This window comes from Lepisma saccharinum, chromosome 14 (assembly GCF_977018435.1).
Source record: "Lepisma saccharinum chromosome 14, izLepSacc3.1, whole genome shotgun sequence".
Classification (NCBI taxonomy): domain Eukaryota; kingdom Metazoa; phylum Arthropoda; class Insecta; order Zygentoma; family Lepismatidae; genus Lepisma; species Lepisma saccharinum.
In genome coordinates, this window is record NC_139242.1 from 75,285,160 (window position 1) to 75,311,741 (window position 26,582).

General features: G+C 43.7%; 1 protein-coding gene across 1 annotated transcript in view; it reads right to left on the minus strand.

The window, feature by feature from the left end:
• The window catches only part of LOC145999034 (cytochrome P450 3A16-like), a 104,428-nt gene that overhangs the window by 39,777 nt on the left and 38,069 nt on the right, over window positions 1-26,582 (minus strand). The window contains exon 3 of the mRNA XM_083135951.1: window positions 418-470. Within this exon, the coding sequence (XP_082992077.1) occupies window positions 418-470 (53 nt within the window). The remainder of the gene's footprint in view (window positions 1-417; window positions 471-26,582) is intronic.

The following is a 26,582-nucleotide window of genomic DNA, read 5'->3' on the forward strand; positions in this document are numbered from 1 at the left end:
ATCTTCGCAATTAACCAAATGTAAAAAAAAAGCTACGCTAATTAACAAAAATTAAATCAAATCATTGATTGATTGCTTGATTTGGTTTATTTTACTTCGCTTTTCCGCCACTTTTGGCTAATCGCGAAGATGATACGATAAAATTGATGAAGGGACACACACAAAGAATACCCATGGCCAAGCTGAGATTCTAACCCAAGATATGTGGCTTAGTAGTCACATCAATCTCTTGTTCTTTTTGAATGGGGGTTGGGGTTACGTGACTTTTTTTAGTACTCATTAATAATTTTGCAAGACCCACACTAATCCCCTTGAGCACGCCACTGATTACTACCCCAAGTGTCGACGTCACTGCCACTGGTGATCCTAGACTACAAATATACAAATAAGAGGGCATTATAAAGGCAGAACACTTACCCATAGATCTTGCCGTATTTTTTCACATTCCGGACCTCTTCTTCATTTTGATTCTGGAAAAGAAATGGAAAATATGCTACATAAAGTAGGCCTACAACACAAATAGTATTGTTTATAGTTAAAATAAGTATTCACGTCTCGTTTGTGAATTGCCCCCTATATCTATTTATATTCTGATTCTACTATCTCCGACATCCAGCCACTATTTGCATTCACATTGTTTGTATAATATGAATTAATTGAAACTAAATTCGAAAATAAATTAAACAGAACAAGTTCTTGGAACTTAAAATTTGTGTCTGCAAACATGAAGCAGATGTCGCAAAAATATATAATTATGCGAGAAATCAATTTATTTGGGGGTTTCATACATTCCAACAGAGGACAAATATTTCTACCATGTAGCTCATTCAATTCCTAACTTTGGACTAGTTTCAAGTTAACATTAGGATAAAAAAAAATATTTTTGACATTGTGAAGTACAACATAAAAATCCCTCCATATTCTTTTAAAAAAACAACAGCGGTGAGATGCAAAGCAACTCAAAGCTGTTGGTCCTATTCAACAACATTTGTACATTCCAGGTGGGAGGAGTGTCTTTGCTATACGATTTGTTTTGGGTTGCATACCCTTCCTGTCACCAATGGTTTTGGAACTATTATAAGAAGGACTCGGAAGTTGAGTAATAATCCTTTTTTATTCCTAGTGTCCGCAGACGAAGCCCAACATAATATATGTTCATTTTGGTTCATTGTAGGCCAGAAAAAGGTGTTTTATTTGTCCTTTTTTTGCCTTTTTCGGAGTTTTTTGGCTTATTGGTCCTTTAGCCCTTTTTAAGGTCTTAACAGCTTTTTTTTCCAACTTCACCTTCTTTCGACTACGTTTTTACTGCCCATTCTCAATTCGAATCATCGTCAGTTCATCACCTATTAAACATACTTCCTGTAGTAAAGAAATAAAAAAAAGAGAAATAAATATATTTGAACCATCCCTAAAACGAGAGAAAAACATTTTTGGACGACTGAAGCAGGTAACCCTAGTGTGGTTAGGCCAAATATCATTCTTCAAATATGATTTTTCAAATTATGTTAATCTAAAAAATATGTAACGTCTGAAAGAAGATGCATTTCATTCATATAGTTTTTTCGCACTGTGTTTTCCATACCACCAGAATTTTTTATTTTTTTATTCATTAAATATGTAATTAAAACTGAAGTTATTAATTAATTTGGATCACATTTATACGTCCTTTTTTCCGTGTTTAGGTCCTTTTTTTATATATATTTAGGTCTTTTTATAGGTCTTTTTTTTGGCAATTTATAGGTCTTCAACTTTCGAGCCCTACTTATAAGTTATAACTTCTGAACGACGCATTTCCTTATCTCGTGTTGATGCTTTTGCCCCCCCCCCTTAAAGTTTGAAACATGCTCACGGAAACACCTTGTAGCCTATATAGTAGGTCATGACAATGCTCAAGGTGCTCAAGGTGAAAAACTAACAGGTTCCTCCATCTTAAGAAATACTAAGAACAATATCCTTCCCTTTTACATTTTTAAAAAAAATGTTCCGTGGTCGTTCACAGTGATCACATTGAAGGGGGGAAAGCAGAAAAAGCCCCTCTGGATTTATTTCCCCGACTCTACATTGTAAATTAGTTTTCAACTGGGGGGGAAATAAAATTTCTATATCTCTGAAGATGTGTCCTGTCATTGTTACTTCTTCTTATTCATCAATGGTATACAGTATTAGAACTTTATTTTAAGGTTGAAAAGTCACTATTGTAGTACAAGAGTTCAAAATTAGCGACAGCAAGTCTCAAAATTGCGACTAATACATTATTAGGTCACCATTCTTGGCGAATAAACAGTTATTCAGTCCACTTTATGCACGTTTAGGCTACAGTTTAAAGTGGGATTCAAACCACTATGTGCCTCCATCGTGTATCGAACCTGGGATGGCGACGACACCACTATGCAATCGGGGGTGGGTGGGTGTGGGTGTGTGTGTGTGTGTGTGTGTGTGTATATATATATATATATATATATATAACACACACACACACACAGGGTGTCATTTTAATGGCGCCCACGGACCACAGAAACGTACAGAGGACATCAAGACAAACACGTTTTCTCAGTACCATTTTTCTTGTTCGTGCGTAATTTCGGCGCTACAGTCGCCCAAAAAAGCTCGTTTTGCCGCCTGAATTCTGGCAACCACACACAACATTTGATTGTATTTGTGACGTCATATCCCGTCGTGAAGCGATGCGTTCCAAGGTTGCCAGGAACACACACATTCTGTGAAAAATGACATAGCTACAATCAGCCACATTATGTACCGTAAAACAAAACGAGAAAACAAGTTCTGTAACCTAACACGAAGTAAGCAAACGATACGAAAAATGGTAGAGAGAAAATAGAATTGAAGTGGAAGTGGTCATATCGAATTTTGTCTCAGCTTACATGTCAAATATTTGCAAATCTAGTTACCAAGTTGGCATCTACAATTTAGTCTATCCACTTCGTCCTTCTGATACTAGTTGTCTGTGACACACTGAACAGATGACAGATTGAAATGAAAGAACTCAAAGTTCCAAAGGTAAGCAACACATAATATAATGTATATTCAGGGCATTATGAGACAAGTGGAAAAAATGGTTGAAAATACAGGGATATAAGTAGTAGCAATACAAGCTCTCCGACGACTGTGTTTATCTACGCACCGGATACACGTGTAATAGGTTGCAACTGTGAACAGGATATACGCTACTGATGCATCATTAGATTCTTACTGTGGTTGTACGTGTTTTAGACATAATGTAACAATGTGAACCTCGGATACTTCCGTTATCAGCACAAAAGTACCACAAGGCATCTGGATACAAACCTGTAGATATCAACCTTGCAACGAGATTTGCAAATATTTGACATGTAGCTGGGCGTAAACAGCCACATGTAAGCTGTAAGACCAATAAAATTAATTATTGTTCATATTTGACATGTAGGCTGAGACAAAATCCGATATTGACACTTCATTTTGAATACGTTTTTACTTTTTCTCATATAGTTGGTTCACTTCCCCCTTCCCCTGAGATGACTGCTGATCTTCTGGCTGACAGACTATGATGTTCGGTCTTCTGGACGCGTTTCTCGGTTCGCTTTACAGCAAATAATGTGGTTGGTAATTTGTCATTTTTCACATAATTTGTGTGTTCCTTGCAATCCTGCCGTGTGCTGTTTCGTCGCAGGAAATGACGTCACAGATACGATTAAATGTTGTGTTGGGTTGCCAGCATCCAGGCGGCTAAACGGTCTTTCTTGAGCGACTGTAGCGCCGAAACTACGCACCAACGAGAAAAATGTTACTGAGAAAAGTTTGTAATGATGCGATCATTACTGGATCCTTTTTTATGTTATAAATTGTGTATGGCTATGTATTCCTGTACGTTTGGGTTCTTGGCCGTTGGGGAGCGGTAAGTTTCCAGTAACGGTTTAGGTCATTAGCGGGGCCTATAAATAGGAAGGGCAGGGGAGCAGTCGGTCTCAGATATTTGGCGGAGTACAGCAATGTAAGAGGTATCTTTTTCTCTGAGGGGAGCGGCTGGGCGAGCTTTCTTTCCTTATTATGTGAACCGACGGCGGGGATGTTAACTTTCTTTCTTTTAATACACACACACTTGCTCTTTTCATATCATTCCAATAGTTCATTTCATGTGGGAAACCGGGTACACAACACACATACCTTCAGCCACCTTTTTTGGTACTGAGGGTTATATTTTTTTTTTACTCGTGGAGCCAGTGGCTACGCGAGTCTACACACTCTCTTCGGGAAGGGGGGACAGGGTACACCGGAATGTAATTTTGTGAATAACGGCCAAGAATTAACTTCTGTAAATATAATATGAATAAACCTATATATATCTAAAAGGAAATGGGCGTTAAGTTGTAATTTGAAGAGGTACGTGTCTATTGCCTAAACTAGCATCCACAGAACTTCGGGTACTGCAAGTTTTGAACCTCGGGACAAGGATTCAAAAATGTATGGTAGTGTATATTGTGTATGTTACTGACAATCAGCTTAAAAGCACAAAATATACCGTTACATACTGGGGGCTCATAGCCGGGATATTTTTTGTAAGAAGTACTGAAGGCATATGTTATTGCGAAGTGGAAAGAAAGTAACAGAAGACAAAATGGCAATTCAAATAGACAGGGAGCTCATTGGCAAGTTGCTAGGCAATGCGAACTTGGAGGGAAGGCCTGAGGAAGATATTGTTGGGGAACTTGAGAGACTTTCTCTAAACCTTACGCAAGGAACTTCGGCAAGGACCGGCGAGTTAAAAATGAGCAAAATCTTGGAAAAAAGCAACATTAACATTCCGATCTTTAAGGGAAACGTCGGCGATGTAAGTCCACACGATTATTTGTATGAATTACGCAATTATCAGGAAATCATGGAAATTGGGGATACTTTTCTCTTAGATAGAATCTTGCCGCTTTCGTTGAAGGAAATCGCTGCAGATTGGTTCAGATTTTCGAGACCATTCGGCACTTTTAGGGAATTTGAGAAGGCGTTCTTGGAAAAATTCTTTAGTGTCGATTACGACTCGGAAATAGCAAGGATCATTCAGAACAATTACCAGTCACCAGACCAGTCTCTTCTTGCATTTATTCGACACACCAGGAAGCTTTTTGCAATGAGGGAGAAACGGGGGACAGAAGACGAGGTCATCCAGCACGTTTTGAAATTTTCCCATCCTAAATTCAGAACACACTTGTACAACAGAACCTTTGCAACCTTGAAAGATCTGGAGATTCGCGCTATGGACATTCAAAAGAGATTGTATTCAGAAGCCCTGTACTATTGTCCAGAACTGAGGGACAACAGTTCGCCGCATCTGTCTGCCATGCCGACTTCAGCGAGTGGCACAAGGCAATTAGCAGCCGCGGGGACAATGAACACTTTCGGCCGCGTGGGAACAGAAGTATCAATGAGTGCCATAAATCCGGGTCTTTTCAACCGCTTGAGCCTTTCCGGGAATATTGGAACCCCGTCGAGAGCAGAAGAACCGGCGAGGAGAAGAGGGTATGATGGTCAGCAGAAGGGCGCCACCTTTGCCGTCTCTAAAGATACCGTTAGACCAGAACAGATAACTCCGGTTCTTGCACACGTAGAAGGAAAGCAAAAGAGGGGGAGGAATAGGGAAATACGCAACTGCAGAAATTTCACTTCTGGCGACAAAAAACCGTTAGTCACCTGTAAGGTTCAGGGAAAGGACTTCTCGCTATATTTGGATTCTGGTGCGTCTGTGAGCACCGTGTCTGTTGAGATAGCAAGAGAACTGGAAAAACAAGGAAATAAGATTAACAATAAACGTATTAATATTTCTTTGGCAGTAGGCTCTGTACAATCATGTGGGGAAATGTATCTTACTGTACATTTGAATGGGATGAAATTTAAGCATAAATTCGTCGTTCTGCGCAATTGTTTCACGGGATTTATCGCAGGTCGTGGGTTCATAAGGAAGGCCGGCATATCGCTACATTTGAAGCAGGGAGGCTACAGTTTCGAGGACAGTAACGTCATTCATTTGTTTTCTGCGGAGAAGAGGGAAGTGTGAAAGAGGCTTCCGTTCTCGCAGCAGGGGAGGACGTCGACTGTGGAAGCTGGAGCTGGGCTAACCGCGACGATGACTGCGACGATGGAAAGAAATGAAACTGTTACTGAAGCTACCGCGACGATGGGAAATTGCAAACCACACCCCGAAACTGAGGACATGATTGACCGTGTTGAATGTTCGACTGACACTGTGCAGAAATCAGTTGCAGATTTCAGCGCTTTGTGTACTGCAAGTAGAGTAGGTGGCCCGGTTCAACGCCCGAAAATGAGGCTCGGTGAGGCTCGCCTTAATGGATTTCTCTCGTAAGGCATGAGCCTCATTTTCTCGCAGTGTTGCCAGCTCACCCCAAGAATATTTCACCATGTGATATTTTACAGGCGAAGCTAACCTACAAATGGGAGTTGGCAACACTGGCAACATCAATTGCGGTTCAGTGTTGCCAACTCACCTCAAGAATATTTCACCATGTGATATTTTACAGGCGAAGCTAACTTACAGAGTAGAGCAGGTCAGAGAGTTCTGCAACCGAAAATGGCGCTCGGTGGCGCTCGCAGTGTTGCCAGCTCCTCACTCGAAAAAATCACCAAGGTTTTTGTTTTTGGGTATAACCTAACCTCAAGCAAGGAGCTGGCAACGCTTGAGGCTTTCTCGCAGTGTTGCCAACTCACCCCAAGAATATTTCACCATGTGATATTTTACAAGCGAAGCTAACCTACAAATGGGAGTTGGCAACACTGATTAGTGGAGGTAGCCGGGTTCACCAGCATCAATTGGCGATCAGTGTTGCCAACTCACCCCAAGAATATTTCACCATGTGATATTTTACAAGCGAAGCTAACCTATGAATGGGAGTTAGCAACACTGATTAGTGTAATCAGCTCAGTTGAGCGCCATCAATTGGCGATCAGTGTTGCCAACTCACCCCAAGAATATTTCACCATATGATATTTTACAAGCAAAACTAACCTACAAATGGGAATTGGCAACACTGACTAGTGGAGGTGCACGGGTTGAGTGCCATCAATTGATGTTGCCAGTGTTGCCAACTCACCTCAAGAATATTTCACCATGTGATATTTTACAGGCGAAGCTAACCTACAAATAGAAGTTGACAACACTGGTAACATCAATTGCGGTTCAATGTTGCCAACTTACCTGAAGAATATTTCATCATGTGATATTTTACAGGCGAAGCTAACCTACAAATGGGAGTTGGCAACACTGACTAATAGAAGTGGCCAGGGCTGCGTCCGAATCAGCAGCAGATGTCACCTGCACCGTTACATCCGGGGACTCAGCCAATTTTTGTTGTCCGAATTTGCGGTAGACGTGGAGTCGGAGGGAAGAGCAGAGAGGCGCGACAGATGCACGCTTGAACTCGCTGTGATGCTGCGCTTGGCAGCCATATTCTAATTTTTATTTTGTACAGACAATATTTACTGATTAGAGGATGTAAAACTCTATATTTTAATATTTTATCGATAATACTGAATGCAGAAAACATAAATAATGAAATAGCGTGTTATATTTTTAATGTGAGTAGTTAGGTGGAAATCATTGTCATGTTTGTTTGCGCCTTAGAGCGTGGTGGGTGAAGTTCGGGCTGACACCTGGCGGGAAAAGTGACAGCCGTACTACAAGGGGACATGCAGATTCGGACGACTTGGACGCGACTTCGAGTGCACGCGAGAGCAACGGGGGAGAACGGGATGGAGCGCTTGCCAATCCGGACACGGCTTTTGTAAACCTCTCTCGGGAACGATGTGCCACACACACACGCGCGCGCTGGCGCCTCTTATTATTTGTGCAAGAAAAAGATGTTAAACCTGTTAAAACTGCTCTGTAACCCTCTCGTTCTTCACGTCGTGGACGAAGGACTTCTCGGCGACCAGGATCACACTGCACACGGTGTTCTCGGGCAAGGCTTCGTGGAACTCGCAGACGACCTTGATGTTGGTTCGATCGTTGACCACCACCTGCTTCCTCTTCGTGGTATTGATGACGAACATGGGTCTGCGGGTTTTGAATTCGCTGGGCGTGTAGTACATGTCCATGCTTCCCTCGGTCACGCGTTTGAAAGAGGTGTAAGCTTCGTAAAGTTTGAGATAATCGTCTTTGGTCATGTCGAGGTTGTAATTCTCGCGCGGGAAAACTTCGTTGCGTCCATTCTTGAGATAAATGTTTTTGATCTTGCAGTCGTCGAATTTGCTGGAATCTTTTTCCTGGTTGTTATCGCGCCCGGTCTGAAAGAGCACCACGACGAAATCTGGCATGTCGAACTGTATGTTGTTGAACTGTGTCGTCACGTCGAATTCCATGTGACTTCCCGACGCCATCTTCTGCACGCACTGGTAACCGTGAAAGTGAATCGGCACCTGCGGACTCTTCAAGATCTCCGCTTTGTACTTGAGGGCGTAGTTTGTTTCGTATTCCACGATCGGCATTCTCAATTCCATGCTCCGGATGACGCACTTGGCTGCTTCGGGTAATGTGTTGGCTATCGGCGTGCCGTCGGCATTCAAGTTGGTGTATCGCATCAGTGCGTCGTTGTCGTTGGCCGCTCTTCGAAACGTGACGCGCAATCCTCCCTTCCACATGATCTCTTTGTAGTCGGAGAAGAAACCCGGTAGCAGACGCATGGGAAAGAGCACCGTGTGACTTCTCGTCGATATTTTCGTTCCCGCTTCGAATCCTCCCGCCTGGTAGTATGCCGCATCCGTTTTGGATAATTTTAATGTTCCCACTGCCGTCGACGTGATGCCTGGATAATCTATTCTGTCGATGACGGTGTTGTGTTTTCCTCACCTCCACCTGCGAGAACAGGTGAGGTACGAAGTTGTCCACGAGTTTCAAATTTGCATTGGGTGGAAACGCGTCTCCGCTTTCCTTCTAGTAGTACAGGTGGCCCGGTTCTAAATCCTCATTTGGGGCTCGAATCATCATGTGGGGCTCGCAGTGGTGCCAACTCACCCCCCGAAAATTTCACCAACTGATATTTTGAAGCCTTTCATGGTGTATGTTAACCTCACAAGCAGTGTTGCCAACTCGGCGTAGCCTTTTATGGTGTATGTTAACCTCACCAGCAGTATTTCCAACTCGGCGTAGCCTTTCACGGTGTATAATTTTTTTAGCTTTTTTTTTGTGTGTGAGTGTACATGTGTTCGGGCGAGGCGTAGCTTTTTACGGTGTATGTTAACCTCACCAGCAGTATTTCCAACTCGGCGTAGCCTTTTATGGTGTATGTTAACCTCACAAGCAGTGTTGCCAACTCGGCGTAGCCTTTTATGGTGTATGTTAACCTCACCAGCAGTGTTTCCAACTCGGCGTAGCCTTTCACGGTGTATAATTTTTTTAGCTTTTTTTTTGTGTGTGAGTGTACATGTGTTCGGGCGAGGCGTAGCCTTTCACGGTGTATGTTAACCTCACAAGCAGTGTTGCCAACTCGCTTTACAAAAACACTCGCTGAAATGGCGCTCGCTGAAATAGCGCTCGCTAAAAATGGGCGCTCGGGGTCAGTTCTCGGAGAGAGGTTAATTTAACCTAATTTTTTTTACCTCTGTCTTCCACATGTATGTAATGCGATTTGAGGAGAAGAGGGTGAATTAACCTTATGGCTGACAATGTTCTATAAAATAACAATTCCTATGAACTCTGTAAATTTCCGAACATATGTTGTATTCACACTTTTACATATCTTCGAGTGTACATTACAAATCTGCAAACAGATTGTGGCTAACTCGTACTGTTTAAGAGATGAACCTACTTCCGGTTGCTATTTTGGATTTCCGAGCATAGGTTGTATTTATACTTTTACTTATTTTCGAGTGTACATTACAAATCTGCAAACAGATTTTGGCTATCTCGTACCGTTTAAGAGATGAACCTACTTCCGGTCGCCATTTTGGATTTCCGAGCATAGGTTGTATTCACACTTTTACTTATTTTCAAGTGTACATTACAAATCTGCAAACAGATTTTGGCTATCTCGTACTGTTTAAGAGATGAACCTACTTCCGGTCGCCATTTTGGATTTCCGAGCATAGGTTGTATTCACACTTTTACTTATTTTCAAGTGTACATTACAAATCTGCAAACAGATTTTGGCTATCTCGTACCGTTTAAGAGATAAACCTACTTCCGGTCGCCATTTTGGATTTCCGAGCATAGGTTGTATTCACACTTTTACTTATCTTCGAGTGTACATTTCAAATCTGCAAACAGATTTTGGCTATCTCGTACCGTTTAAGAGATGAACCTACTTCCGGTCGCCATTTTGGATTTCCGAGCATAGGTTGTATTCACACTTTTACTTATCTTCGAGTGTATATTACAAATCTGCAAACAGATTTTGGCTATCTCGTACCGTTTAAGAGATGAACCTACTTCCGGTCGCCATTTTGGATTTCCGAGCATAGGTTGTATTCACACTTTTACTTATCTTTGAGTGTACATTACAAATCTGCAAACAGATTTTGGCTATCTCGTACCGTTTAAGAGATATTCCAAAATTATATATATATTTGATAAGCGACAACAACAGAGCCATCTCTGTACAAATGTTGGAACTCGATGAATGCTTGAGTGGAACAAGTTATTTTTTTTTCAGTACGTCAACATTTTTAATTTTTTTTGCCAGTGAATGGGTTAGGTGACTTGCAACGACGAAGGCCTTCTAGCAATACGAACTTAGCTTATGCCGGCGTAATTCGCTAAAATATCTTTAAATTTGCATATTTCTCATACCGCCGTATCTTGTTCTATTAGACCTCTTCAAGAAAATCGCCAATTAGTGAAAACTAATTGAGCACAACAGCAAAAGAGGTGCTAATAGGGCAAGCATACAATGATATGGGGATATGTGAATTGTCGGTTTCTTCGATTCAGATAAATGGATCGAATTGAAACTGGGATATTTTGCATTTTTTTTATATGATAGCTAAAATAACAGAGATTTTGATTGGCTAATAATTTATACGTGGTGTTTTCTGATTGGTTTAAGTAAGCAAAATTTCTATTGGCTGTCTAAAGCCGGAGCACAGCGCTGATTTCTCACCTTTGCTGGATTGGCAGAGGAACCCACATGGCGGGGGATAGAACCTGAACAGGCTCCACCAAAGTATAGGAGACTAGAAGCATATAATTTGGCGGAAAAACCTAAGTAAGGTCATAGAGAATATTTCAAAAAAAGATTTTTTTTTAAAAAAAAAGTTAACAATTATATTTTGCATTGCACAGCATTGGATATTAAATAACATACCCCCAAAAAATCTCTGCATTATGCGTTCTGTAAAAAATTGCCCTACGTGCCAAACTGCTGTGTCAAGTAAACATTTTCAAAGGCACTGTCGTACTTGTGTGCCGGGAAAACAAATATGTGCGACCAAACTGTGCTCTAAGTGTGGAAAAAATATTTCTATTCCCAACTTCAAGCGACACCAGCTTACTTGCAAGAGCACTGGAACATCTCTACCGCAACCTTCCAAGCGAAAGGTAGAAGTAACCTCTCTCGATGCATCGCCACCTGCCAAACGCGTCAAGCTGGCGAAGAAAGCAGACCGGTTTGCGTTTGAGCATTTATTAGAAGACTTTGACATAACATCAGACAGCTTCTGCGATGTGCGTAGTTTTCTGGGGAGCGAGCGAGCTAAGATAATATCCATCCTCAACGATGCATTGGCCACACACTCCACTAAATTCTATGCTGTGCTATGCTGCAAGTATAAGAAACCGTCTGATAAAATATATAAATTCTTCCATGCCACAAAAGCAAAAACACTGCATCAGGCAGATGTCACTGACCTCGACAGCATCTACGACAAGTTTGTCGAGGAGCTTGTGGCAAAGCACGAGGAGCATCAGGCTGAAGGCTCGGGCGGTTCGCTGTGTGGCGACCCCCACAAACTTTGTTTGAAACTTAACAAATTCCTGCCACTGGCAGGGTCTAGCTATATTGCCCTGCCACCCGAGGTTAAAGCAAAAAAAGCTATTCTCAATATTCAGAACAAAGACACCAAATGCTTCCTCTGGTCGGTGCTGGCAGCATTGCACCCTATACCTTGGGAAAAGAGTCCACGCCGTGTTGCACACTACAAGCAGTATGAGTTGGAACTGGAGGATGCAATGGCGGGGATTGCCTACCCTGTAGAAGTCTCGCATATTCGCAAGTTTGAGGTTCGTGCTCGTGACTTGTTGGGCCTGCAATTAGCCATCAATGTTTACGGTCTCGAGAACAAACATGAGGTCTACCCCATCCGCGTGAGCAACGTGAGCAACAACAACGAGGCACGAGAAATCAACCTCCTGCTCATCAAGGACGAAACCCATCACCATTACACCCTCATTCGCTCGCTCTCTCGGCTTGTTTCGAGCCAACGGAGCAGTGATAGTCACCACGTCGAGGTGTGTCGCAGGTGCTTGTCTACATTTCGCAATCGAGAACAGCAGGATTACCGGCGCATCAGAGGTCCCAACATTGCTGCTGAGAAGCTAGCTCGCCACATGCTCTACTGTGGTACCAACAAGCCTGCACGAACTATCCTGCCCGAACCTGGTGCAGTAGAGTGCTTTCGCATGCACAGTGCTATGGTGAAGCATCCTGCTTTTATTGTAGCAGACTTCGAGGCCTTTCTTCAACCTCTGTCTAACTGCGAGTCCAACCCCGAAACATCCTCTACCATTCCTTTCCAAATCCACGAGGCCTCGAGTTACTCCTATGTTGTGGTGTGGCGAGACCAACATATTGCCTCCGAGCCCTATGTGTATCGCGGTCCCGACCCGGTCAAACACTTCCTGGAGAGAATGCAACAGGAAGCCATCAAGATAGGGAAGGTGCTGTTGGCCCCCAAGCCCATGCTGCCTCTGTCTCCCAAAGACAAGCATCAGCACGAAATAGCTCTAAATTGTCCTGTTTGCAACTCGGTCTTCACTGACGATAACAAAAAGGTCCACCACCATGACCATTATGGGACCGGAAGCTACATTGGCCCGTGGTGCAACAGATGTAACTCAAGAGCCAGGGACCCGCGCTTCATACCGGTCTTTTTTCACAATGGCTCGGGATATGATTTCCATCACTTGGTCACACATCTAGGGTACGACAATGCAAGAATCAATGTCCTGGCACAAAACGAGGAGCGTTATATTAGCGTCAGCAAGTGGGTGCCGATCCCCGGCGACTCAAAAAACAGGAGCATCGAGCTTCGGTTCCTCGACTCTCTGAGGTTCCTCCAGGCAAGCCTGGATGCTCTTGCTGGGAAGCTCAGAGACGACCAACTAGCCATTACTACATCAAGTTTCCCGAACTTAGATGTCGCACTCATCAGACGTAAAGGGGTCTACCCCTACGAATACGTCACCGACCCTTCCAAGTTCGAAGAAGAGTTGCTGCCTCCCCAAGATAAATTCTACAGCCAGCTGAGAGGTTCAGGTATTACCGACGAGGAGTACAAGCATGCTCAGTCTATGTGGGTCAAGTTGGGTTGCCGAACTTTTGGTGATTACCACGATGCATACCTGAAGCTTGATGTGACGCTTCTTGGCGATGTGTTCCAGGCGTTCCGGGCGACTGCGATAAACATTTACAACCTGGACCCTGTATATTTTTACAGCCTTCCTGGACTGGCATGGTCGGCCATGCTCCTGCTGACTAAAGTTAAACTTTCCCTTATCTCCGATATTGATATCATGCTTTTCATCGAGAGAGCTATCCGGGGCGGCATGGTCCAAGTGTCGCAACGCTTCGCACACGCCAACAATCAGCACATGGCCACTGGTTACGATCGCTCCCAACCATCAAGCTACATCATGTACACTGATGTGAATAATCTTTACGGGCACTCCATGATGCAGCCACTCCCAACAGGACAGTTTGAGTGGGTTGATCCTTTATACCACGACATCGAAAAAGAGTGCGACGAGTTTGGGTTTTTTGCCGAGGTGGACCTTGACTTCCCCGAGAAGCTGCAGGATACATTCTGTGACCTTTCGCCTGCTCCGGAATTCAAGTGTCCACCTGGCTCAGATCAACCAAAGCTCGTCATGGACTTGGAGCCCAAAAAGCGTTATGTGCTACACTACCGGAACCTCCAGTGGTTAATGCAGCAAGGGGTCTCGGTCAAAGCAGTTCACCGCGTGCTCTTGTTCAGGCAGTCTCCATGGTTGAAGCCGTACATCGAACTGAACACCGAACATCGCACTGCTGCCACTTCGGAACTTGATCGCGATTTTTTCAAATTAATGAACAATGCGGTATTTGGGAAGACCATGGAGAATGTGCGAAATCGCGTTGATGTGAGGTTGGTGACGAAGAAAACACAGTGTCGTCGACTTGTTGCAAGCTCGCTGTTCAGATCTCGAACAATTTACAACGAACAGATGTCTCTGATTCACATGAACCGGGGCGAGGTGCTACTCAACAAGCCCATCTATGTGGGAGCTGCAGTTTTGGATCTGAGCAAGTTGTGCATGTTCGAGACATATTACGACATACTACGTGCACACTACAACCACAATATCTCACTCCTCTACACAGACACAGACAGCTTGGTGTACCATGTTCGCACGGCCGATGCGTATGGTGATATAGCCAAAGTTCCAGCTCTTGTCAAGCTCTTCGACACATCGGGCTATCCCCAGCCAAACCGGTATGGAATTCTGCCCCGAAACAAAAAAATACCCGGCAAACTCAAGGACGAGAAAGACGGGGATGTGATTGTGGACTTTGCTGGACTTCGTGCCAAAGCCTATGCGATCCGGGCTGAGGGTTCTGTAACAAAAAAGGCAAAGGGTGTAAGCAGGCAAGTGGTTCGGGAGCACCTCAAGTTTGAGGATTACCTCGAGTGCCTCAGAACAAAATCGCCCATTCTACAAAAAGAGCATCGTATCCAAAGCGTCGATCATGTGCTTACAACTAATATTGTCAGGAAAGTTGCTCTGGATGCACACGACGACAAGAGGTGTATTCTTGAATGTGGGGTCCATACACTTCCGTGGGGCCACTATCGCCTCCAAACTAGTAAGGCCTGCCCAGAGTGCAACAAAAAGTAATAGGCAATGCAAAATGAAAAAAAAAATCAATTTTAATTTACTTCAACTTCCTCGATTACATGCATGGCACAGCAAAATTAAACTTCTGGGAAACTGCTTATTGTAGTTTGTACTTGTGTATATAAAATTCCACATTTCTTATTGTGTGCTATTTTTTTAATTTTTTTTTTTGTATCTAAAACTGTTCAGTTACTCTTTCATTCTTGACGTCATACACAAATGTTTTCTCTGCAATAAGAATGACACTGCACAGAGTATCTGCAGGCAAGGCGTCGTGGAACTCGCATACAATCTTGATGTTGGTACGATCGTTAACAACCACCTGTTTTCTTTTAGATGTGTTGATGACAAACATGGGTCTGCGAGCTATGAACTCGTCGGGGTTGTAGTACACGTCCACATTGCCGGAGGTCACTCTCTTGTAAGCTGTGTACGCCTCGTAAAGTTTCAGGTAATCATCGTTTGTAATGTTTAAGTTATAATTCTCGCGTGGAAAAACTTCATTCCTTCCATTTTTGAGGTAAACATTCTTAATTTTGCAATTATCGAACTGGCTAGAATCTTTCTCTTGGTTATTATCTTTCCCCGTCTGGAAGAGCACGACGGTAAACTCTGGCATATCGTACCGGATGCTGTTGAACTGCGTAGTAACATCAAATTCAAAATGGCTGCCAGAAGCAGGTTTCTGCACGCACTGGTAGCCGTAAAATTGGATGGGTACTTGGGGGTTCTTCAAAATATCGGCTTTGTACTTGAGACCGTAGTTAGATTCGTATTCTACCACAGGCATGCGCAGCTCCATGAACTGGATGACGCACTTGGCTGCGTCGGGTAGTGTGTTGGCAAGTGCTGCACCGTCTGCACCCAAGGTGCTGTAACGCATCAGCACATCGTTGTCATTGGCGCTTCTGCGAAAAGTGACGCGCAAGCCACCCTTCCACATAATCTCCGTGTAGTCGGAGAAGAAGCCTGGAAGCAAGCGCATGGGAAACAGTACTGTGTGGCTTCGAGTTTTGATTTTTGTATCTGCTTCGAATCCCCCTGCCTGGTAATATGCCGCATCGCTCTTGGAGAGTTTCAGTGTTCCCACAGCTGTAGAAGTAATCCCGGGGTAGTCAACCCTATCGATGACGGTGCCATGCTTTCTAACTTCCACTTGCGAGAACAGATGCGGCACAAAATTGTCCACAAGTTTTAAATTTGCATTGGCGTTAAATGCTTCCCCGTTGTCTCTCTTCACCACATCAAACTTGATATACAAATCAGCTCTGTGAGGGTGAATGAACCCATCCCCGACGTCCACATCGTATTCGATCTCCCTGTTCGGTTCGTTCAAATTGGCGAACGTGCGACGATTGGGTGGGAAAGATTGCAACTCGTAACTTTCGATTTGCTCCATGATTGTTATTTATTATACGTTAATCTCCACGACGGCGGTGGTAGTAGCTCCGGCAAAATTCACCACCTCATCTTTTTCGTTTGTCACTGCCAATTCTATGTTGTCTATGCGATTACGAGATATAGGGAAGTATATCGGTGGTGAGGGTGTGTATATAATCGGTTCCATGAATTCAGAGTTTGGTTTGAACGTAGCGATGATACCTGTCTGCTTGTGGCTGCCTGGGATGCCATCCGAGGATTTGGTGATCATGCCTTCTGCCACGTTGCAATGTATGTTCAGAGTTTCGATGGCTAGAAATTTAGGAATGTTGGCACCGATGTGCTTGATGCCAGGTTCGAGCTTTGTGTTGTTCTCGAATCCCAGAAGCTCTCCAACAGTGCCTAGGTCTACTGTTTCCGTAGCAGACACAATTTCAACTCTGTGAGTTACAGAATTTTGAGATAGCAGTATATTTCTTGGCAATTGGGCTTGCAAGGTAGACAGATTGTACTGTCCTGGCGTGATAACTATTTTTTCATTTCCAACAGTAATTTTGTTATTGTGCTCCGTGACATTGGGTATCAGGTACATGCTGTAGAATGCACGAAGAGCAATAGATTTAGGATAGATGATGTCGTCATGCAACGCGAGTTTCAAGACCGAAGTCTCGCTGGTGAGATGGAACACTCCCATGGTGTTTTAGGTACCACAATGCTTTCTGAAAATGCTCCACTGAGGGGTTATTTATTTTAGACATGTATGCGAGAACGGAAAGGCATAGGTGGCCGCAGTTAACATCGGTGAAACCCTGGATGCGTTTGTCATTGTAGTAGAGGTTGGCAACACTGAGATACTTCACCAACCTGGCAGGCGGTGTGCCACCGAACGAATCGAAAACAAATGCATTGTTATCGTCAATTTTGAGGTAGCATATCCAATGTGTACCAGGATTTTTGTAACTGTCCAGGTTGACCACGCCATACTCCTTTTTCTTCACAGCAGAGGGTAGAGAATCGGACATGAAAACACCCCTGAAGTTCCTTATTCCCAACAGTTCGATCAGAGATTCAATATCGAAGTTGGACAGGGCTTCTTCTTTTTTTTATATTTCTTCAAAGCATCGAGGTTGCTTTTTCGCTTTTTGGTCACACCTTTCCCCTTTTTCTCCATAGCCAGGTTGTGACGTTTCTGTTCTTCCAGCTCGGCCTTGTTCTTCTTCGAGTCGATGACGGTTTTGGCAATGGCAGCACTGCCTCCTGCCAAGCTGCCCACTGCACCCAAAGCTGCCAAGATGGCCGGAATGCTGAATATGAAACCTCCAATCTTCTGCTGCTTCCGCGAATGCTGCAACTTTTTCAATTGTGGAGTGCTGAGCAGCAATTTTATTCCGTGTCCTTTAGACAAGCATGAACGTTTCTTCTCGCGTTGTTTCTTGGTGAGTAACCCATCGAGGGCACCCAGCGTTTTCAGATTCGAATATGGTATCTGGTACACGACGCCCTTGGGCTTCATGATGTAATTTTTTTTTTTACGGTATGTTATTTTATATATGTTCAGAGATTTTTTGTTTTCCCTCCCGTGTAATTTTTTTACGGTATGTTATTTATATATACTTTGCAGCTATTAAACAAATTCGATTATGTGCTTTGTTTTCTTACCAAGAAGTTCTTTTGTTCCCTTGTACACGATTCGAGTTTTACTCTCGATTAAAATAGATAGCTTCTCGTCGGATAACATGCTAGCGTATCGATCTGGTAAAAATAGGCTGTATTGTCCGTTGAGCAACAGACGTACTTTGGGACCATACTGGGTTGCAACAATTGAACCGGAAGTTATTGCGTAAGGTTTGTCCACTTCCAATTCCTGAATTTTTACATACTCGACTGACAAATTTAGCATTTGTTTTAATGCCTGGACGTCACTAATTTTTTCACTCATATCGAAGATTTTTTACAGTGTGTTATTTATAGAAAAAAGTTTCGGCATTGCCTAATGCGATCAAGTGATCGATGATCCTACTGGTTTCAGCATTTGAAGCATACCAGTCGTCTGTATATCATGTCCTCCCCTGTCTCCACTCGTGAAGTTCGTCCATCTTATCAGCCAATTTTTCATCAGCAGCCCGAAAAAGAGCATAGGGAGAAGAAGAAGATTTTACATCGCTTATTTTTCTCAGATGATCCAGAAGTAGCATTTCACAGGGCAAGCGAAATTGTGGTGTTATTTTAACTAAATCAATAAGCTTTTTAACATTCTCGTGACTATCGTCGAAAGTAAATGTAAATATTTTGTATAACACTTCTGTTGGTAAGTCTGTTATATGCGTAGACATTTTTTACTGTATGTTATTTAATTACAGCCCCCACCCCAATTTTCGTTTTGTATTCATGGCAATGGTCGTGCCCAATGCTGCAACCTGTTCACCCAGCGAGGCGTCTCTGCTGACGAGTCTCCCGAACGCGGCATGCTCCAATTTTCTATCAGCATCGTGACGCGCATCTAAATTCGTATATGTGTTGTAAGCAATGTCGTGATCCTTGCATGCAGCATCCAGCAGATTTACCCCCTTGTCTCCTCTCTCCAGTCGCCGTTCCAGTTTAGTACCCGGTCCGCAGTATTGGTAACCTGGTAGGTGCATCTCGAAGGGTAGCTTGTTGATGATGTCGTTCACGAGACCTCGACCCTCGGCCACATTCCAGAATTTGGGAGGCAGGGTGTTGATGATTTTGATAAGGTAACCTATACCTTTATTGTCGTTGACAATAAAGTTGCTAAGCTTGGTGCTAATCATGTCCATGATGCCCACCTTCTCGTTGTGGAAGTTGCGATTGCCTGCATTTTCTTCGCCTGCGATAACCAGCAATCGATCTACAAGCTTCCTTACGTCGTCTACCCAAACAAACTCTTTAGGTAGGGTATTGTAGAGTTTGACACCGCTGCCACTCTTGAGCTGGTTCCATATTGGCTTGATGAGGTTCCTGTATTTTTCTCCACTGCTTGATTTTACGCGATTCTGTGTTGCATCGTTGTTTTGGTACAGGGCATCCGTCATGATTAAAATTTCTGTGTAACTTTGGTAATCCTCGTCTGTGTAATCTTTAGGTTGCTTTTTGGTGATAAGTTCCCACAGGCCCACAGTGCCAGGATACCTAGTCCAGCTGTTCTTCTCGCCCAAATTAATTTTCACGTCGTCACCTTCGAACGTAACTTTTGACTTTCCAATTTTCCAAACCACACCCTCGTTAAGTTCCACAGAGGGGTACAATCCAAACACCTCGTCCTTTTCAAATTTCCCAGTGCTCAGGTAATCTCTCGCCAACGGACCTAATTCAACTACCTTGTCCGAAGAGGTACTGCCTAGAACCTGACGTCTCAGAGGTGCAGCTCCAAGTTCGAACGGGGTAGTGTGAATACTGGATATCGGTGTAGGCACAGCATAATTTCGAGCAGCAAGTGGCACGAGCTCGTTGATTAAATCTTTATTTTGCTCGGTAACATCTTTGATGTCTTTACCTAGTCCACTTATAGCATCAATAATAGGTTGGTCCTGTCGCTTTTTCTCTTCGTAAATTCCGCGATTCTCTGATTTCCAACCCCTGAAGCGTTTGGCCAGGTAGTCGCGCAGCTTCAAGTTGTCGTCTGCGAGTTTGCGTTTCATGATTTGTTATTTATAATACGTCAAGACGTTTCTTGTAACGTCGCAACGTTTAGAAAGTTGTTTATTTTGTTTCTGTATTTTCCGTCATTGGGTTTCCTCGTCATGTCTATCGTGGCGAATCCGAAATCATCTTGATTCCAGCATGAAGAGCAAAATTTGGAAAACTGATTGTAGTTCATGTCCCCGCCTACATAATCATCGTAAGCATGTTTTAAATTGGTGTGGTCTTGACGAAACAAGCAAATAAAATTAGCGTTGTCTCGGAGAAGCTGCTTGGGAATTTTAGAAAAAGTCTGAGCAAGGTAGAAGCAGTCCATGCCTCTGTGCCGCCCCTGTGTAAAAAAATTGCGAATTTCGTTATGGTTCTCCAGGATGACATCGTCGAAGACCACCACCGAATTTTCATGGCAGCAGTCTAGTGGCATTACTTCGGAGGCAAAAGTAGCTATGCTCAGCCCTTCGTACAGTTTTGTCAGCTGTTGATATTTTGCTTGCTCCAAACTTTTGGAAAAAACATACAAGTGCCTGTTCTTCCAATCTAACCAGTCGGGAGCAAGAAGAAAATTATCAATAAGTAAAGTTGTTTTCCCACACCCTGAAGGTCCGACAATAAGGCAGCGAATGTTGTCCGGCAACAGTTCGCCGTTTTTCCTAGCCTGACGCTCCGGGGGAAAATCTGGTAGTCGCCTCACCACATCCCAAGCACCCGTTACACAATCACCTCGTTTGCATCGATCCAACTTTTTTCCTCGAGTCCCAGCCATTTCACCAACAGTTTGTCACCTTTTCTACGTAATACTTTTTCGATAAGATACGTATTGGGGTATTTTGTTTTAGAGAGTTCCTCCTCGTAGAATCGCCCTTTCAAAATTTCGTCGCGATTATCTTTTATTATATACGTGTGACGGTTACCGGGTAACAATCGAGCAACAGTGAAAAGTTCCGTACTCCAGTTTTTGGTAAAGCCTTTTTCAAACATGCGCTTAAATTTACTAATTCTTACTTGGTCTCCAATTTTGAATTTCGGTTTTTTGTTAGTGGGCCGGTACTTGGGGCAATAAACAGTAGAGATCAATTGTGCCTCATCAGACTTGCTGACATCGGCAGGCTTCATGCGTATCGTGCTATGCAAACTGTGATTATAGTCGTTTACGAGTTCCGGAAGCACATTGACCCACTTGTGGTTACCTTGAAGCGTGAATCGTTTCCACATGCGTGTTTTGAGAGTACGGTTAAAACGTTCCACTATGCTGGCTTTGATGTGACTGAAAGTCGAGTAATGTTGAATATTTTGCTTCTGAACAAACTGTTGAAATATCGAGTTGTAAAATTCCTTTCCGTTATCCGTTTGAAGAAATCGAGGTCGCCTGCCACTTTCATTGAAAATAGTTTTGAATGCTTCCATTACGCACACACCTGTTTTAGCCTTGAGGGGCAAAGCCCACGCAAATTTTGAAAATGTATCTATAACAGTAAGAAGATACTTGTATCCTTTGTTGATTTTATGTAAATTTTTTAGGTTGCCGCTACTCATTTCCACAAGGTCAGCCTGCCAAAGGTCATCCACGCGTTTGGTCACCATCGCCAGTCGTTTGTAGTTTCGTCGTGCAGGTTTATGCAGCTCGTTCACGATACCCTGCCTAGACATGGCGCGAAAATAAGAATATAGCCTGGATGGGATTTCTGGCTGCAGACAATGCTGGGTTTTCTATATACAGCTTGTCACCTATTTCTATGTCGATAATTTGAGTGGCATCTTCGGCATAGGCAGTCTCGCGACTTTCGGGGTGTGTGAAATCGACCAGCTCAACTCCTCTTATTTTAGGCTCATCGCCAATATTCGTCACGGTCATGATTGGGTAGTGGGTTGCGTGAGGCAAAGACCAGTAGGAAACCTTGACGAACTGAAGTGTGCCAGCGAGGAAAAATTGATGATAGGCTTTTGCAGGAGTCAACATGTAGAGTTTGTAACCTGGATTGAAAGGGGAGGAGAACTCTCTGTTTGGTATGCTGTACAGTTCGATGACAATCGTAGACTTGAGATTGTCGATGCTGGCATTTAGAGTGTTTACGTTGGTTCGAACCTCGGTCTCTATATCCTCCAATCTGCCATTCACCGATTCCAGGTGTTCCTCGATAGCATGAACAACAGTGTCGTAGTTTGGTTTGATCTTTACATCGACAATAAGGTTTTTGAATTTTTCATTTATGTCATGTAGTTGGGTGCTGAAATTAGCTATAGTCGATTCCTGACTTGCCTCGATACTCCCAATTTGCTCTTTCACGCTGGCAATAATCTGCTGCAGGCTTTCTACAAGCGTCAACTTGGAGCTCTGTATTACAAGGTCGTGGACCTGGGTTCTAATTTCCGCAAACAATTCATGCAGCTCGGTGATGTTCTGGTTGGTAGGTAAAGTCGCGACAGACCCCCGTATCGATTCAATTTCGGATTGGATGTTTTTGATGTCGTCGGATTTGAGTATTCGGTTGAGAGTTCTCTTCACGCTTTTCAATTCCTGAGAGGTAGGCAGGGTGGCCACCGTGTTTTGGAGCGATTCCAAAGCTTTTTTCACCGCGTCCAACTCAGAGGCATCGGCAGCAGCACGTATGCCTTCTTGCAGTTGTGTTATGTCATCCTGGGTGGGAGTAGATTGTTGCAGGGTTTCCAACTTAGTCTGTATGTCGTCGATCAAGTGATGGAAATGAGACAACTCGGATTCTGCATTCAGATTTTCCAGTTTGGCGATTTGCTGTTGAACGTTGGCCAGTGTATCCCTGATGCCCGGCAGTTTGGTTTCCAGCTCATCGTGAACGTTCGCCAGATCATTTCTAATGACAGCAAGAGCATCCTCAATATGGGTTATGGTGCCTTGCAGCTTCCCGAAATCCTCGTAGGTCTCAAGTTGGACTTTGATGTTGGCCACGCTACGGGCAATGGCGTTCAGTTCGCTAGACGACGGTAGATTGTTGATAAAATCCTCCAGTGTTTGGAGTTTAGTTTTTACTTCGTTGATGGCCGCATGCAAAGCGTCCGTTTGTAGCTCAGCCTTGATGCTTTCCAACGTAGGGATTTTGAAAGATTGAAACTGTTCGCGCAATTTAGCAATACTAGCGTTCACGCGATCGTAGTCGTCTTGTGTTTTAATGCTCTGGATGATAGTTTGCAGTTCGGTCTGGATGTTGCTTGTTTGGTCCTGCAAGCGTTGTTTCAGCTGTTCAACGTCTGAGGTTTGCGTTTGTTGCAGCTTCAGAAGTTCGTTCTGCAGATTGCCCACACCCAGTGCCAGCTTGTCGAGATTGTCTATCGACGCAAGGTCGGTGTATTTTTGCAGCAGCGATTTTAGCTCTGCATCAATCTTGAGTACAGGGTCCAAGCACTGAGACTGCAAGCTAGCTATCTCGGACTGGAGGCTGGAGTTGAGCGTGGACTGGAGGGCCTGCAGATCGCTTCGCAACTTCTTGACCCTGACGTCGAGCATGAGAAGCTCGTCGCCATGGTCGTCGCGTTTCGTATGGCCAAAAATATCGTTAGGCATTATTGTTATTTATTATAGGATAGCTAATTTTCATTTCTATGAAAAAAGGGATGAGTTTGTCGTAGTCGTCCAAGAGCTCTATGTACAGGCGATCGCCAGCAGATACATCGTACGTGGTGGTACTGTTCATCCTATCGTGTTTGATGCGATAGATGTTCTTGCCGGAGGAAATTTTGGCCTCTCCTTTATTCTCGGGATTCATGTCAAACTGCAGTTTGCCGGAGATGGGGAATTGGTAATAATTCAAGTTGTTGTTGAATATGTAGAAAGTTTTGCCCACATCCTCGTCGTACTGGGTCAGGATGCTATTCAAGTGTATAATCAACAAACCGTTGAGTTTAGATAATAGGGAGGGTAACAGGTCCAAGCTCGCAGGTGGCGACGGTGCACTTTGGGCGAATGCCTCCATAGCCTGCTTCCTGAAGCCAAACAGGTTCATAGGCATTGTTATTTTATTTTATATTTAGCGATTTGTTTCAAGCGTCAAATAATAATTCGAGCCTCGTCAGTGCTGCCAATTCCTATTTGTAGGTTAGCTTAGCCAGTAAAAAATTATATAGTAGAATTTTCTTTGAATAAATTGGCAAAAAAACCCAAGCCTCAAAGAAGGCTACGCCGAGTTGGAAACACTGCTGGTGAGGTTAACATACACCATAAAAGGCTACGCCGAGTTGGCAACACTGCTGGTGAGGTTAACATACACCATAAAAGGCTACGCCGAGTTGGAAACACTGCTTGTGAGGTTAACATACACCATAAAAGGCTACGCCGAGTTGGCAACACTGCTGGTGAGGTTAACATACACCATAAAAGGCTACGCCGAGTTGGAAATACTGCTGGTGAGGTTAACATACACCGTAAAAAGCTACGCCTCGCCCGAACACATGTACACTCACACACAAAAAAAAAGCTAAAAAAATTATACACCGTGAAAGGCTACGCCGAGTTGGAAATACTGCTGGTGAGGTTAACATACACCATAAAAAGCTACGCCGAGTTGGCAACACTGCTTGTGAGGTTAACATACACCATGAAAGGCTTCAAAATATCAGTTGGTGAAATTTTCGGGGGGTGAGTTGGCAACACTGCGAGCCCCACATGATGATTCGAGCCCCAAATGAGGATTTAGAACCGGGCCACCTGTACTACTCCTTCTTCACCACGTCGAATTGAAGATAGAGGTCCGCTCTGTGAGGATGAACAAACCCGTCCCCTACGTCCACGTCGTATTCGATCTCCCTGTTCGCTTCGTTGAGATTAGCGAACGTGCGACGGTTCGGAGGGAAAGATTGCAATTCGTAACTTTCGATTTGTTCCATTTTCACTATGCGTGTTATTTATTATATGTTGATCTCCACGATGGCAGTGGTCGTTGCACCTGCGAAATCCACCACGTCTTCTTTCTCGTTTGTCACTACCAACTCTATGTCGTCTATGCGGTTGCGGCATACTGGAAAATAGATCGGCGAAGAGGGCGTGTAGATGATCGGTTCCATGAATTCGGAATTGGGTTTGAACGTGGCTATGATCCCCGTCTGCTTGTGACTTCCTAACAATCCGTCCGAAGATTTAGTGATCATTCCTTCCGCCACGTTACAGTGAACGTTCAGAGTCTCTATGGCTAGAAATTTAGGAATGTTGGTTGCCGTATGCTTGATGCCAGCTTCGAGTTTGGTGTTGTTCTCGAAACCTAAAAGTTCTCCCATGGTGCCCAGGTCCACGGTCTCCGTCGCCGATACGATTTCCACTCTGTGCGTGACTGAATTTTGAGAAAGGTACGTGCCTTTGGGTAACTGAGCTTGCAAAGTGGAAAGATTGTATTGGCCTGGCGTGACGACGATGTGTTCGCTTCCGACACTAATTTTATTATTGTGCTGCGTGACGTTAGGTATGAGGTACATGCTGTAGAATGCACGGAGAGCTACGGATTTAGGATAGACGATGTCGTCGTGCAGCGTGAGTTTCAGGATCGAAGATTCGCTCGTGAGATGGAACACGCCCATTGTGTTTCAGGTTCCACAATGCTTTCTGAAAATGTTCCACCGACGGGTTATTTATTTTAGACATGTATGCGAGAACAGAAAGGCATAGGTGGCCGCAGTTAACATCAGTGAAACCCTGGATGCGTTTGTCATTGTAGTAGAGGTTGGCAACACTGAGATACTTCACCAACCTGGCAGGCGGTGTGCCACCGAACGAATCGAAAACAAATGCATTGTTATCGTCAATTTTGAGGTAGCATATCCAATGTGTACCAGGATTTTTGTAACTGTCCAGGTTGACCACGCCATACTCTTTTTTCTTCACAGCAGAGGGTAGAGAATCGGACATGAAAACACCCCTGAAGTTTTTTATTCCCAACAGTTTGATCAGAGATTCAATATCGAAGTTGGACAGGGCTTCTTCTTTTTTTTATATTTCTTCAAAGCATCGAGGTTGCTTTTTTGTTTTTTGGTTATACCTTTCCCCTTCTTCTCCATAGCCAGGTTGTGACGTTTCTGTTCTTCCAATTCCGCCTTGTTCTTCTTCGAGTCGATGACTGTTTTTGCGATGGCGGCGCTACCGCCGGCCAAACTTCCAACGGCCCCCAATGCTGCCAGGATGGCTGGGATGCTGAATATGAAACCTCCAATCTTTTGCTGTTTCCGCGAACGCTGCAAGCGTCTCAATTGAGGTGTGCTGAGAAGTAATTTCATTCCGTGTCCTTTTGTCAAGCAAGAACGTTTCTTCTCGCGTTGTTTCTTGGTGAGTAACCCATCGAGGGCACCTAGATTTTTCAGATTGGAGTATGGTATCTGGTACACGACACCTTTGGGCTTCATGTTGATGCTCTATATGTTATCTTCACGGTATGTTATTTATATATATGTTCTGAGATTTTTTTGTTTTGTGTAATTTTTTTTTTGGTATGTTATTTATATA